The sequence below is a fragment of the Acartia tonsa genome, chromosome 2, assembly GCF_053477335.1.
Source record: "Acartia tonsa isolate MP-2025a chromosome 2, ASM5347733v1, whole genome shotgun sequence".
NCBI lineage: Eukaryota > Metazoa > Arthropoda > Copepoda > Calanoida > Acartiidae > Acartia > Acartia tonsa.
In genome coordinates, this window is record NC_137261.1 from 28,282,179 (window position 1) to 28,296,708 (window position 14,530).

A 14,530-nucleotide genomic window follows, 5' to 3' on the forward strand; every position below is an offset into this window, starting at 1 on the left:
TCCAGCTATAAAATTCTTGGGTATTTATTTGGATCCAGCCTTGAATTTTAAGGTTCATATAAATGAATTAAACAAAAAGCTCTCTAAATCATTATTTTGTCTCCGAAAATGTCAAGGTCTACTCACTGAAAAAGCTCTCAAAGCTCTATATTACTCTATTTTTCATTGTCATTTAGTTTATGGAATCCTTATCTACTCATGTGCATCACCCACAAATCTTACTGGCATAATCACTAAACAACAAGGATGACAACATCCATAAGTAGCGAAGCATAAACAATTAAATAAGAATTTAGATATTAGTTGACAAAAGCATGCATATTAGGAAAAAATCACGAAACCTTTTCAACATTTGTTAATTTCTTAATATTTATTTATATTATAGTACTATGACTAACAGACTGACGGTCAAAGTAAATTACATACTGGATGCTCAAAACAACGGGAAATTTAATTTTGATATTTATAACTACAAAAATTTTAAAAAAGGACCATAAACACCAAAGATATGAAGAAAAATGTGAAAAATATAAAAATAGCTAAAAACCTGCAAAAAGGCAGTCTGACCGCCATTGATGTGTTCTTGAAACGAAAGGAAATTTAATCTTGATATCTATAACTGAAAAACTTTGGAAATTGGGCCATAAACACCAAAGGTATGGAGAAAAATGTGAAAAATAAAAAATAGCCTAAAACCTGCTTAAAGGCAGTCTGACCGTCATAGTTGTTTTCTTGAAACGACAGGAAATTTAATTTTGATTCTATAACTGAAAAAATTTTGGAAATCGGACCATAAACACCAAAGATATGGAGAAAAATGTGAAAAATACAAAAATAGCCTAAAACCTGCTAAAAAGCGGTCCTATCGACATTGATGTTTTATAGTTAATTGTGCTCCTTGATAATGGGAATGTTGTCAAAAAATTTCAGCCTTTTATCTTTTATAGGAGCCGAGAAAATCACGTTTCCCCCAAACTAAGACGGACATACGGACAGACGGACATACGGACATACGGACAGACGGACAGACGGACATTTCAAATTATAGAGTAGCTTCGCTACTAAAAAATGGCTGTGAGATGTATTAAGCAAGCAACCTACTATAGCCATTCTAGTCCTTTATTTAAAAATCTCAATATTTTACCCTTTGAATCTCTAACTCATTACTTCAAACTAAAATTTATGTATGAGTACAAAAATAATTTGTTGCCAAGGTCTTTTATTAATATGTGGCCTAGACGAGGTGAATTAAATGGTAACTTCGTTTTGAGAAACAATAATAATTTAACTGTCCCCTTTTCTCGAATTAACTTAGTAGAGAGGCTTCCTATTTGTTCATTTCCAAAGATATGGAACAGTTTTGATGACCGTGATAATATAAAAAATGCCTTAAACCTAAATCATTTTAAGAGTAAGCTAAAAAAATGCCTTCTAGCAAAAATAGACATAACATGTTATAGACTTCTTTGCCGTTCTTGCCACCTAAGAATGTAAAACATTTATTCTGTCTGTTCTACAAGTCTTCACTGATTTACCCCTCATATTAATTATAAATGTTTATAGTCAATATTACAAACACACATCATGTTACTCTCCCCTCCAATTCCCTTCCTTTCAATTCCACATTATAATCCCCATCATATATAATGCGTAAGTTCTTATTTTAAATAATTAAGTTTCATGTTATCTATTATAGTTTTTTTTTATCATTTTTTTCTTATCTGCAAAGGCTACTTAATATTACCTCGAGAGAGATTACTTAGTCCTTTGACACGAATTTTGAATGTGAATACTATTATCTTTATTATTAAACAATAAGTAATCATGATCAATTTTATTGTTTGTTTGTGATTATACCATGTAATGAATATATATTTTTTTGTATGTGTCATAAAATAAATATTTCATTTCATTTCATTTCAATTTAAGGGGAGTTTGACTATTTTTTAGCTCGAAACCCACCCCCCCGGGCTGGTTTAAGGGTGTGTATCAATGAGCAGATCCCTGTCAGGGGGAGGGGTATAGAGGGGGGGGGGGGTGAAACCAAGGGGAGTCTGACCCCATCCCCCTTAATTTGTAAGGGGGTTGGATACACCTTCCTCTCAATGCCTCTACATACAAACATCTATAAAAATATCCTGCCATTTAATATTCCAAACTGATAATTGTCATATTATATTATTTACATGCTTATTCCATACGCGATCACAAAATATATGTATATTAATGAAATTGATGTACATTTTTATTTGTCAATATATCCTATTATATAAAGTAGTAAGTTTTTTTTTGTCTCGGTTTGTTTTCTAGCGGCTGAACCAAAATGGTTCTCCTTTACAGTGAAGCTTCTTATAGGTCCCGAATTGTATTTTTTTGCTATTCAAGTCTGGGTTTGTTTTTTACTCTTTCATATCCCCACGAATATAGAGCCTATAGATGCTAGGGGCGCAGCCGCTAGACATTTTATATTTTCTACAAAAGTTTTAGGATACATTTATCGTTTAATATAAAAAAAGGAATCATTTGTACAATTTTATAAAAGACATGATGATGTAAGTCTATCTGTTTGGGTGTTTGCATCTATTTATATTTTCTGTTAACACTATCAAATATCATATTCTTTGAAGTCAAAATTAAACTATTTCTATTCTCATTCTTTCATGAGTGTCTCAAACATAACCTCAAATTTTGCCAAAATTGTAACTTTTAATTAAAGACTGATATATAATTCAATCTTTTAAAATAATTATATCATTTTAAAGTAATGTTTATTATGAAACACAAGTTATATGTTTTGGGAAGGTTAAATACGATAAAAAATGCCTCACTCCAATAAAAAAAATAACAAAACTACAATAGCAGTGGGAGGGGGAGGGGAGGTAGACTTTAAATCATTTATTGGGCCTCCAGGGGCGAAGCCATAATAAAAGTAGGTATATAATTGTACATAATATAATCCATAAATATATTATAAATGTTATATAAATATGTAAAAAAAACACTGTAATAGAAATACTTCAACCTCCGTTTTGCCAGGAATTACAGAAACAAACTTTAAAAAATATCATTTTGATTTTATTGTTTAATTGTTGAACGTTCAATTGTCGTGTTTTAATTGTAACAAAAAAAGAGAAAAAAGTCTGTTTTCTTAATATGGTCAATATACATAATATTACACAACAAAATCCTTATACAAAAGTAACAGTATGTGTGTCTGTGTGTTTGAGTGTACCGAAGGATCTTGTTAACCGCTGAACCGATCGGGTTCTCCTTAACAGGGTAGCTTCTCATAGGTCCCGGGAAGGTTTATAACAATTTTCTTGGAGGGTGGGACACCCCCAACCCCCAAAAAAAATTACCCCCCCCCCCAAAAAAAATGTTTTTTTCCACCCCCCAAAAGTTTTTTTTACTTAAAAAAATCTGTAATAAGAAATTGGGTTATCAAATTCGACATCCCCTGGAGCCGCTAGTATGTATTTAAAGTACTAAAACAAAGAATGATAATTTCTAGTATGGCTTCGAAACCGATTAATACCCGCTAAATTAAACCAGTTCTCAGTACTGAAAAATCATGTACAGCGTTGTATTGAAGACAATGTTTTACTAATATTAATATGAAATTTAAAAAAAAAAATAATACCAGTTTTGTTAGCTCTGAAAAGCTGTCTATAATACGATGCGGTAAATAAGTATTTGACTCCAAACGTTTTGTATATATGATAATTCTCGATTCCTTAGTACCTCACTCTCTATTTCAATATACTCCATATCAGGGATCTAAAGGGATAAGACAATGGCAGAAAAACCCAATGATGATAGATAAAATTACCCCTTCTGTAGATTATAATCATTGATTGAATTGTTTAGAAAATCAACTTAATGATCTAACCATTTAAAATATAATAGTCCCCAAAGTTATTATGACAACGATTAAGAATACGTTATAATAAAACTTTGAGGACTAGTGTTATAAACAGTTCAATGTCCCCTCCCTCCCTGCTTATCTATATTTTTGCCTGGGTGTAATCCATTACAGTTGAGTCTGGTTGTTCACAAGACACAAGAAAAGGAAATAAGGTTGGTGCGTGTCCCTTTCATTTACTTTGATGGATTCATTACCAGGGAGGGAGAGGACATTGGGCTGTTTAAAACAATAGCCCCTAACTTTTTATAGTAACGGGTTCTTATTCTTTGGCAATTTGGCTCAACAACTTTGGGGACCTTTAGTCCATTTTGATAAACTGTTTGGTTGGATTAGTCCCCAAAGTTTTATAATAAAGTATTCTTATTCGTTAATTAACAACTTTGGGTACCTTAGTCAAACTTGATTGGTCAGTTCATTAGGTTGAGTGTCCAATTGTTTTAACCACAAACTGTAATCTAGAGAAGGAATAATTTTGTGTATACTGATTGGTGATATACATGAATTTTTCGGCTATTGTGTTATCCCTTTAGATCCTTGATTGATTACTCTTTCTGATTAATAAGAAAATAGTATTTCTTCCCTGTGACATTATCAGTACTTGATGTAAAAAGAAAATTAGGTACCTTTAATCAGAAAGATGTCATTAGATCTTGATTTTAATTTAATTTCTGTCTATTTAAGACCAAAGAAGGGAAAGAAGGTTGCTCAATAGGCATAATATATCTAGATGTTCTAACTGACCCCACTTTTCGTCAAACTTAAATAGGAATTCCTAGCAGACAAATAATCATGACAAGAAAAGCAAAGATTATTTATTTGAACTTTTGACCAACTGTGCTTTTGTGAAGTCTTTCATAAAACCTCTCTATATATGATTTATTTAAGGCTGAATTTCTGTGACCTTAGCAAAGCAACTGATAAAAATGGCCATTGATTAACTCCCTTCAGGAGTGGTTTCATGAAGAACTTTATAAAATGCAAACTTGTTCAAAATTTTAAATAAATATTCTTTGCTTTTCTTGTCTTGATTATGCGGTAACTCCTAGGGGATAAAATTGAACTTGAAATTTTCAAATCTAATTTTCTCAAAAAGACCCTTCTAAAATTTTGGTTTCACCTAGAATCATCATGGTTTTATGTGTAATTTCACCATACACAGGTCCCAGAGCTCGGCACTTACTTTTGTCTTGATTCAATTTTAGCCTGGCGTGATGTACTTAATAGATTACTTTCTTGTCTGTTTATTAGAGAAGGGATTATAACTTCAGTAAGATTATTTGGCCAAGAGGTTTTTCAATTTGTCCTCTTATTTACATATTCATTTTTACTGACTTTGGTAATAATCCAATTTGCTCTAATGTAACATCAAAATAAAACGCTAATTTTATGCGTATTTGAGTATTTATATTATTCATTTTTTTTTTTACAAATTTACATGATTGAAACATACATATAATTTTTATTTATTTGCAAATTATTAAATTTTAAATATCTTAATTCTAAAACATTTAGTTTTAGCAAAATCTGATTTTGTGCACTTTAAATAAAATATTGCTGAATTAACATTAAATATTTTGCTGATTTACAATATGTTAAATAGATTGTTTTATATTCTTAAAGGCGATTTTAAAAATAATTAGGGTCAGTCCGGCAGTCACGGTAGGCTCTTTTAGTAAATTTAGTAATGTTAAAATTGTCCTATCTATTTCAAACTTTGCGTTGTGATTTGTATAACAGTTACGTACAAAATAGAAAGCGTATCAACCTATAATCGTTACCAAAAAGTCGGTACGTTCATCTACTTTATAATGAAATCCTAAAAATAAACGAATTGTATCCTATATTTACGGAATTTTGCAACAAATTTATGTACAATTTTGTTTCGACTTAAAAATTAATGTTCTTATTCAGTTCTGACACTCTACAGTGTTAATGTTCGTTTGGCCTTTCATTTCAGAGCTTAGCTTTTGTGGATGTAGTCATCCTTGTTAAATAATTAATTTGATTTGTAATTTTGCATTGTTTAGGAATGGAAGGATTACAAGCTGTCGTGGAACCCCGCCGACTATGGTGGGGTTAAACATCTCCATGTTCCTAGCGAAGATATTTGGCTACCAGATATTGTACTGTATAACAAGTAAGACCATGTAATAACGCGCGGCATTTGCGCAAATGACAGCGTGGTCCAAGTCGCGTTATACTAGAGACGGTAAAATGGTAACTAGCACTAAGGGTGAGAGTAGGGGAGGGGGGAGGGTGCCTTGTCCATAAACAGGAGCAGATTATTACCTTGTACAAGTAGAACTTCCAGGTAAAGGTCGTTTAATCATTGGCTTGGTCGTCTGTTGGATATTATTTAACCTAATATACTTAGATGAGCGTTAGAGCATTATAATTCCATTACATGTAGATGATGCTCTGGCTTCTCTGAATTATTACTCAAAATTAAATGAGAGTCCTGCGCCAATGAGGTAATTAATGTCCTCATTATTGATGATAATTCAGACATGCTATTGGAGAATCAGAGAGAGAGAGAGAGAGGGGACAGCAGGCTGTTTATTACAATGGTCCCCAAAGTTTTATAACAACTTTAGGATATAGTCCCTTTAGTGGCAACGCCTCTTAAGGGGCGTTTCTTCGTATTTTCGCAGAAGCTTTTCTCCTATTTCTAGCCCCTGCGGAGGGATCTAACCCTGCGGGACCATTTGGCTAAACCTGCAGGGCAATCACCTAACCCAATATAACCTAACCTAACCTAATATAACCTATCAAAAGCCATTTTGAAAAAACGACGAATCGCCCCTTAAGAGGCGTTGCCACGAAACCCCAACTTAACAACTTTGAGGACTTTGATGAATTTTGATTGGTTGGTTCATAAAGTTGAGCGTTCAAACGTTTCAACCACTAATTCTAACCTGCAGAAGGGGTAATTTTGTGTAACCCTTATTGACGATGTACATTAATTTATCAGCCATTGTCTTATCTCTTTAGATCCCTGATAAAGAATAGAAAAAAATGTAAAATGAAAGAGTTTTGTATAAAGAGAAGAGAGAAAAGTGCATCCTGAAACTTAATTTAGTTTGAAAGAGAATTTGGCCATTTGAATTTTAGTGTGTGATGCAGCCTAAATACACAATACAATTCAGGGATCTAAAGGGATAAGACAATGGCTGATAAGTTGATGTAAATCCCCAATGATGACACACAAAATTACCTCTTCAATAAATTAAAATTTATGGTTAAAATGTTTGAACACTGAACTTAATGAATCAACCAATCAAAATTCACTAAAGTCCCCAACGTTGTTAAGCCAATGAATAAGAAAACGTTATTATAAAACTTTGGGGACTAGTGTAATAAACAGCCCATTGTCACCTATCTCTCTCTCTGCAAAACACTTGAAATCATTCTTTGTCAAAATAAATAGAAAACAAGGATAAATATATACTTTGTAAGTTTAAATATAATAAGATTAAATAGAGAATGGTAACTTTTTCGCAGATTTTTATTGTGAAGTTGTTTGTTACTTCTAGTCAAATGCCCTTATTAAGTCAAACTGTTCCTAATTTTTATCAAATGTATGTATATAAAATGGCCAAAATCAAAAGTAGTTTGACTTAATAAGCACATTTGACTAATCTAACACACAACTTTACCTATACTACGGGACCCTCTTCATATACTATCTGCAAACAGGCGATAGTGATTAAAGGCTTTAATTTGCTTTTCAAATCATCCATTCCTTAGGCAATTATATGGCATGGAAATTACAGCTAAAATTTTTACCAAATTGTTTTTGTTACACTTAATATTCTAAAAGTAGTGTTACATAATTAACTGGCAGCTACGATTCTAGCATCTAAGGACTCTGAAGGACAGAGAGGGGCTAAAAAAAAGTTCAAAACCATCCAAAGACTTAAATCAGAAAATGAAATAGCCTTAAACCATCGCAGGGCCTTTAAGAAGCCTACCTTAAATAGAGAACCCAATCGGTTCAGTAGATATTGAGATCTTAAGCTTCAGACAAAAAAATTTACTACTTTATATATTATTATATGTATAAACACATTTAATTTTTTAACTATTTATTTGCGGAATACATATGTTTCTCTATAAAAATAGATCATCAGTTCCAATTAAGATGTATAAATAAGAGTTAAAAAGATATATGTCCATGCATTTTGAATCCTTTTTAAAGACTAAATGAGAAAGAAGTGTTAGAAAATTGTGCCCCCTGCGGGGTTTTTTACTGCCTATATCCTCTTGGGGTTGGGGGGGGGGGGGGAATTAGCATCTTTGTATAAGAAGGGGGAGGTGTTTAAAGGGAATCTTTAAATAGACAAAAATAGGTCATATTTAACATTTGCAGTTTTACAAATTAATACATATTATATAAAAAATACTGCTTTGAATATGTTTCACGTCATGCACTTTGAAAGAAGGAACTTTTCTCTGTGTGGACACTTGCTGAAGATTTCATTTCTGGTGTTTAAAGTTTGCATGTTAGATTTGAAAGCTTTCATTATTTCGAAGCTTTCTGTCAAGCAAAGATTACATTTTTTGGAATTTTGATTGTAAGGGTTTGCTAGTTTTTCAATTGACCATTCAATTTTATAGTTTGTGTTTTTCTGTCTTTGTGTTTTAATGAAATCAGATAGCTTTGTGCAAGCTGTGTCTCGTGCAAAAGAGGTTTTGTGCCTACTATATCTTTGCTTGAAAGTTGCAGAGGTTAGGCCAATATATTGATGTTGGCTCTGGTCTGAATCTAGTGTCACAATGGCTTTATAGACCATGTTTGAAGTTTTGCATTTACCATCCAATGGGCATGTTTGGGGTTGTCTACAGTTGCATCCTTCAATTGTAATACTTGTGTAGTTCTGAGCCTGGAGGAAAGTGCTTATCTACTAGTTTTAAAACTTTATATATTAGGATATAATTAGGTTTAAGATTGTAGAAATGTTATATATACAACTAATGGACATAAATGTTCTGGTTGTACTTTAAATATTCTTGAATTATTATTCCATGTTGAAAGAAATGATTAATATATTCAAATTTTCAAGTTTAAAGTTATAGTAATGAGGCAAAGTTTTGATTAATTTTACACAATGTACTTATGAAGAAGTGTCCATTCACTTCTCACAATTATCAATTCCTCAGAAGTTAGTTTTCAAGTCATGAAAATAAATGTTTGTTTATGTTTCAAGATGAGAAATGCCGCGTCACTAAATTTTGCTCAAAATAAAAATGACGACTTTGTAATTAGGATTTAGTACATTATATTACCTATTATACGCGGTATTCACACGCTGTTTGGTTTGGTAATTTGATGTAACTGATTGATTTAAATGCACACGACACAAAGGACAAAAAAACATAAACAAACAGGTATTTTTGTGTCTTAAAAACTCACCTCAGATCAGCATTTTATTACAAAGCTCAAAATGCCACCATCAATTTAATCCTAACATAACCCTACTCCCTTTTATCTAATAATTAATTGCTATATATTTATTTTCGCGATAGTGATTGAACACAACTTGTTAAAACTATAGAAAACTCCGTGATAAATTTAATTTTAATTAGTTTATTTGGTAGATTTTTTCATATTATCTATTTATTTCATGTTTGATATTTAATGTGGCAATTCTGTTTTGCCTCTAAAGTTACATCTAATTTTACAATACAATAGTATAGTTTGCAACGTTCAGATAATTATAAAATGAAGAATATCTTTTTATTTACTCAATTTTGCATCAAATTTGCATACAATTTTGTTTAGACTTATGAATTAATATGCAAAAATTAACCTATTCGTCTGTTTTTGGAATATTTCTAGGACAACTTAGTATAATATTTTAAGCGAAGCATGTCTATAACAAGTCCTAAAAGTGTAAGTATGTCCTTAAAAATAGTAAACTGTATTTACTCCATTTTTCGACAAGCTCTACAAGGTTTAATGTCTGTTTTTCATATCGTCTGATTTTAAAACTTTGCTTATAAGAAGGGTGTCTATCCTCTTTATTTTCTTATTGTTTTAGTAAAATTTTATTATTGTTTTGATAAAATTTTATTACAAACAAACTAAGCACATGGATCTTTTGATGCATGTAAGAAACAGAGGAAAGTACTGACTTTCAAAAAAAAGATCTAAGGAGTATCTTCGCTTCGCTTCATGAAAAAATTATGATTTTTCCTGTATCACTTCGAAAACTGTTATTATCTGGTGGATAAGAGCCGGTTCTAAGCCATACTGAAAAAATATTTATAGCATCATATTATATACAATTTTCTACGAATATACGAATGTACTATTATAAGATTAAAAGTAAAACCAGTTTTTTAGCCCGTGCCTTCAGCATCTCGGGGCTAAAAAACTGGTATTCATCTTATACTTATACATTTTTATAGCTGCGGAAAACTTGTTTATAATACGATGCGATAAAAAACCTGTTTTTGTTTCAGTGCGGATGGAAATTATGAAGTTACCATTATGACAAAGGAAAACATTTCTAAAACTTTAATATATTGTAATTAAAATACTACTGGAATCAACATGTTTGAAATCGATAGGACAATTCTAACATGCCTAAATTAACGAAAAAAGGTATCCGTCTCGGACGGACGGACCGACCATAATTATTGAAAAGCCTCGCTTTTAAAAATCTCCCTCTACCTTATAGTCTGAAATTTTCGAAGCTCTTTATAGTGCCTATAAAAAGGGGGATAAATTTTAAACCTTTGACCAAAGTATCCTGAAGTTTTTGGCCAAAAGTTTTTAATTATTTCTCCTTTTTTAAAAGCACTTTAAAGAGCTTTTAAATTTGTCTGTCTTATGAGTTAAAACAGCTTTTATATTATCAAACCAAAGATAGTTTAAACTGTTATAATATTCTATTTCTCCAAAACAGATATAGAAGTTAGATGAAATATAATATTCTTTCTTTCTGCTAAATGACATTTCTGTGTATTTTCTTTAGAAATATCTCTCTCGGAATAAAAAATGATGTAAAAATTGGTTTCATCCCAAACACTCGACAAAATAATATTGGGATCTGCTACAGGGGTGTCAAGTATAAAGATGCAAGGGCGTCCAAGCTTTTTTATTTTGGGGGGAGTGGGTAAAAATTGAAAATTAGAATTTTTAGGGAGGGGTAATATTTAAGGTAAGCAAGGACGTCCAAGATTTTTAATTTTTTTTTTGAGGGGGGGGGGGCAAAATTAAAGATAAAAAATTTGGGGGTGGCTATGGCACCCCCAAATTCATTGGTGGGGCGGGGGTAATTACCCCTTTTCCCCTCCCTTTGGACGTCCCTGTAAAAAGGGTAATTTTTTGGCGTATTTTTCCGTTGTGTGTAATCGTGTAGTCAAATGCGCTTATTATGTCAAACTATTCTTAGTTTTGATTTGGAAAAATTGGAAAATCGCCCTTTTGATCTTTTAAATTACTTACTACTACTACTGAATTACCAAACTTTAAAGCAGCAAATAGTGCCTATTAAACAATGACGTCATACAATACAAACGACCAATGATAGACCAGTATATATTGTTCAATTACAATCTATACTGGCCTAGCATTGGTCACTTGTATTGTATGACGTATTTTTTATTAGGCACTATTTGCTGCTTAACTAGTTTCGACTTACTTAAGCTAGAACCTACCTTAAAAATCTTGTAAATCTGATGTCTACATTAAATATGGGCTGTTTTCAATTTTGGTGTCCTGGCTGTTATCAAAATAAAAATAGATTATTTAAAAAAAAATTTTTTTTTAGGTTGTTAACCCTGTTCCTGGATAGTCTAGTTAGTTTTGGCGCCCTTGTGTGCCATTCCTTTCAAATTGTCACATTAATCTTAACTTTCTCTGAAATAAGGATCACGGAAAGGATGGATTGGAAATGGTTTTAGAGTTTTATTGCACTCTTTGTCAGGGATATAAAGGGATAAGACAATGGCCAATAAATTGATGTACATCTCCTATGATGACACACAAAAATATCCCTTCTGTAGATTAAAATTATTGGTTGAAACGTTGAGACACTTTATAGAAGCAACCAATCAAAATTCAATTCCCCAAAGTCGTTAGTCATTGAGCAAGAAAGCTTTATTATAAAACTTTGGGGACTTTGTGCCCTCCCCCCCCCCTGGGTTATCCGGTAAAATTATACATTAAGAACCCTAGCCTCTATGAATGAAGCACTTGTAGGCTAGGGGCGATAGTTAATCATGTATTAGCTCAAACATGCATAATGTTTCAATTTTGAAATTATTAAAATGCATTTTCTTAATCATCTCTATTAATTTATCTTTTACGTTGCATCCCAGAAAATGTATTTTCATTAAAAAAATGTCTTTAAATATTTACCAGCTCTGTCTAAAAATACATAAGATATTAAATATTAATCAAAAAAGAAGAAATATTTGTTTCTAAGGTAGAATATTATTCCATGATTTTATATTTAAGTCTTGGGAAGTAAAAAGGTGGAGTTAATCTTTATATAAAAGTAACAGGATATTTGTCGCTTGTCTGTGTTTTTGTACTAAAAAAATTCTCGCCAACCGCCGAAAATAGTATTCTCTTCAGTAAAATTTTGAAGAAGGCTAACTTATACCCCTAAAGAGAAAAAAAAATCAAATTCAAAGATGGTTGGTCAACCTCTTACAAACATTCTACAAAGTGTCCCTATAGTCTCAAAAGCCTGGTCTCAAAAAAATAAAGCAACAATAATCCTATTATATAAAGTGGTAAGCGTTTTTTGTCTGTCCCAAAGGATCTCGCTGACTGCTGAACCGATATTGTTCTCCTTTACAATGAAGCTACTTATAGGTCCTGGGAAGGTTCTAAACTATTTTTGGATAGGGTGTCTTTACCCACTCCCCCCCCCCAAAAAAAAAAATATTTTTTACTCTTTTAAAACCCAAATTTAAAATGAAATGAGGTCGAGCGTTGAGTGCCCCTAGAGGCTTCTAGGGGGCGTAGCCGCTAGTATAATTTTAAAGCAAAAGTAAATATGAGAAATGTTGAAAACCAGGCAATTTTACATTACAACGGCCGTGTGACCTGGACTCCGCCTGCAATTTACAAATCCTACTGTGGTATTGATGTTGAATTCTTCCCCTTTGATGAACAGGTAATAGTATTAAAGACAGCTTTCCGCAGATTTGAAAATGAAAAATTATAAGATTGAAACCAGTATTGTTAGTCTTCAGGGTCCGAAGGCCCAGGCTAACAAACTAATATTAATTTTATGTTTTTTATATTAATATTTCTAGAAAGTTGTCTGTAATACGAATGTATATATGATAAATTTTTCTTTTCTGGGAATTACATACCTACTAGATTATAGAAAACTAGCGGCTGAAATCCTAGAATCTAGGGGAGTAAAAGCTTTGTATCCGGAAAGACTAGAAAGGGCAGAATATAGCCTAAAGCCGTCCCACGACCTAAATATAAAAATCAATATAGCCTAAAATCATCCCAGAACTTATATTAAGCCTCCCTAAAAAAGGTTTTCAACAAATTAATTAAGATTAATGGACCATGACAAATTTAAAGGGTGTGCAAAAATGCGTACATTTTTAAAATTTGTATTGCGTAATACTGATTATTAACTTCTGTCAATGGTAAGTGGGTAAAATAAATCAATACTGTTGGCCTAGAAAAAAATCACTTTATATCTTAGAAGACGAAGAAAGTCCCTCAAAAAAAATTCTGACGTCATAAAAATGAGGGATGAGGAGAGGAGGAGTGGGAAAGAAAACCCCTGAAAAAGAGATGGATAATCCCTTATTTGTATGACGTCACATTGAGCGACTTTCTTCGTCTTCTACATTTTACATAATTTAGGAGTGTCGAATGAAATTTGGAAGCTGGAGTTATGATGGTCTCATGGTGGATTTAAGGTATAATTTCTTTCATATACAAGAACAAGCTGTTGCGCCCCTAGCAGCTAGGGTCAATGCATTGAAAGTTGGCAAAAATAGCCTAAAACCATCCCATTACTTATAAGAAGCTTTCCTTAAATGAAGACTCAGTCAGTTCAGTAGTTATCGAAATCTTAAGCTAGAGACAAAAAAACCTTACTGCTTTATAATATAGTATATATATAAAAAAAAAAAATCCATAATTAGATTGCATACCTACTATGTATAGTACATTTATATATATAAAAAATATTATATATTCTGTACAAATAATGAGCGAAGCAACTCTTTTATTACTTTTAAAGTCTGTATTTACATTGGTAAACAAACTAGAAATCTCAATTTTTTGGATCAAGTCAAGCTGAGTGTGCCAATGGCAACAAGTAAAACAGAGCGTGCCATTATTCCCCCTAGGCAAGTAGAGTATGCCAATAATCCCCCAAGTAAAACATAGTATGCCAATATTTCATCAAGTAAAGCATAGTATGCCAATAGTATATCAAACAAAGCAGCATGACAAAACAAAACAAAAAGAAAATGAATTTAACATATTTTCCGATTTATAATATAATAATTCAACCTACAAATTTAATACTTTATGTACGTAAAATATATAAACTAGCAGTTGCGTCCCTAGCATCTAGGAGCTCTCTATTCCAAGTAGTAAAAAAGTTACAA

The 14,530-nt window shown here is 32.0% G+C and overlaps 1 protein-coding gene across 1 annotated transcript in view; it reads left to right on the forward strand.

The window, feature by feature from the left end:
* The window catches only part of nAChRalpha1 (nicotinic acetylcholine receptor alpha1), a 54,527-nt gene that overhangs the window by 16,480 nt on the left and 23,517 nt on the right, over positions 1 to 14,530 (forward strand). Inside the window, exons 5-8 of the mRNA XM_080150292.1 lie at positions 5,953 to 6,062; positions 10,391 to 10,425; positions 12,959 to 13,059; positions 13,776 to 13,831. Coding sequence (XP_080006418.1) covers positions 5,953 to 6,062; positions 10,391 to 10,425; positions 12,959 to 13,059; positions 13,776 to 13,831 — 302 coding nt within the window. The remainder of the gene's footprint in view (positions 1 to 5,952; positions 6,063 to 10,390; positions 10,426 to 12,958; positions 13,060 to 13,775; positions 13,832 to 14,530) is intronic.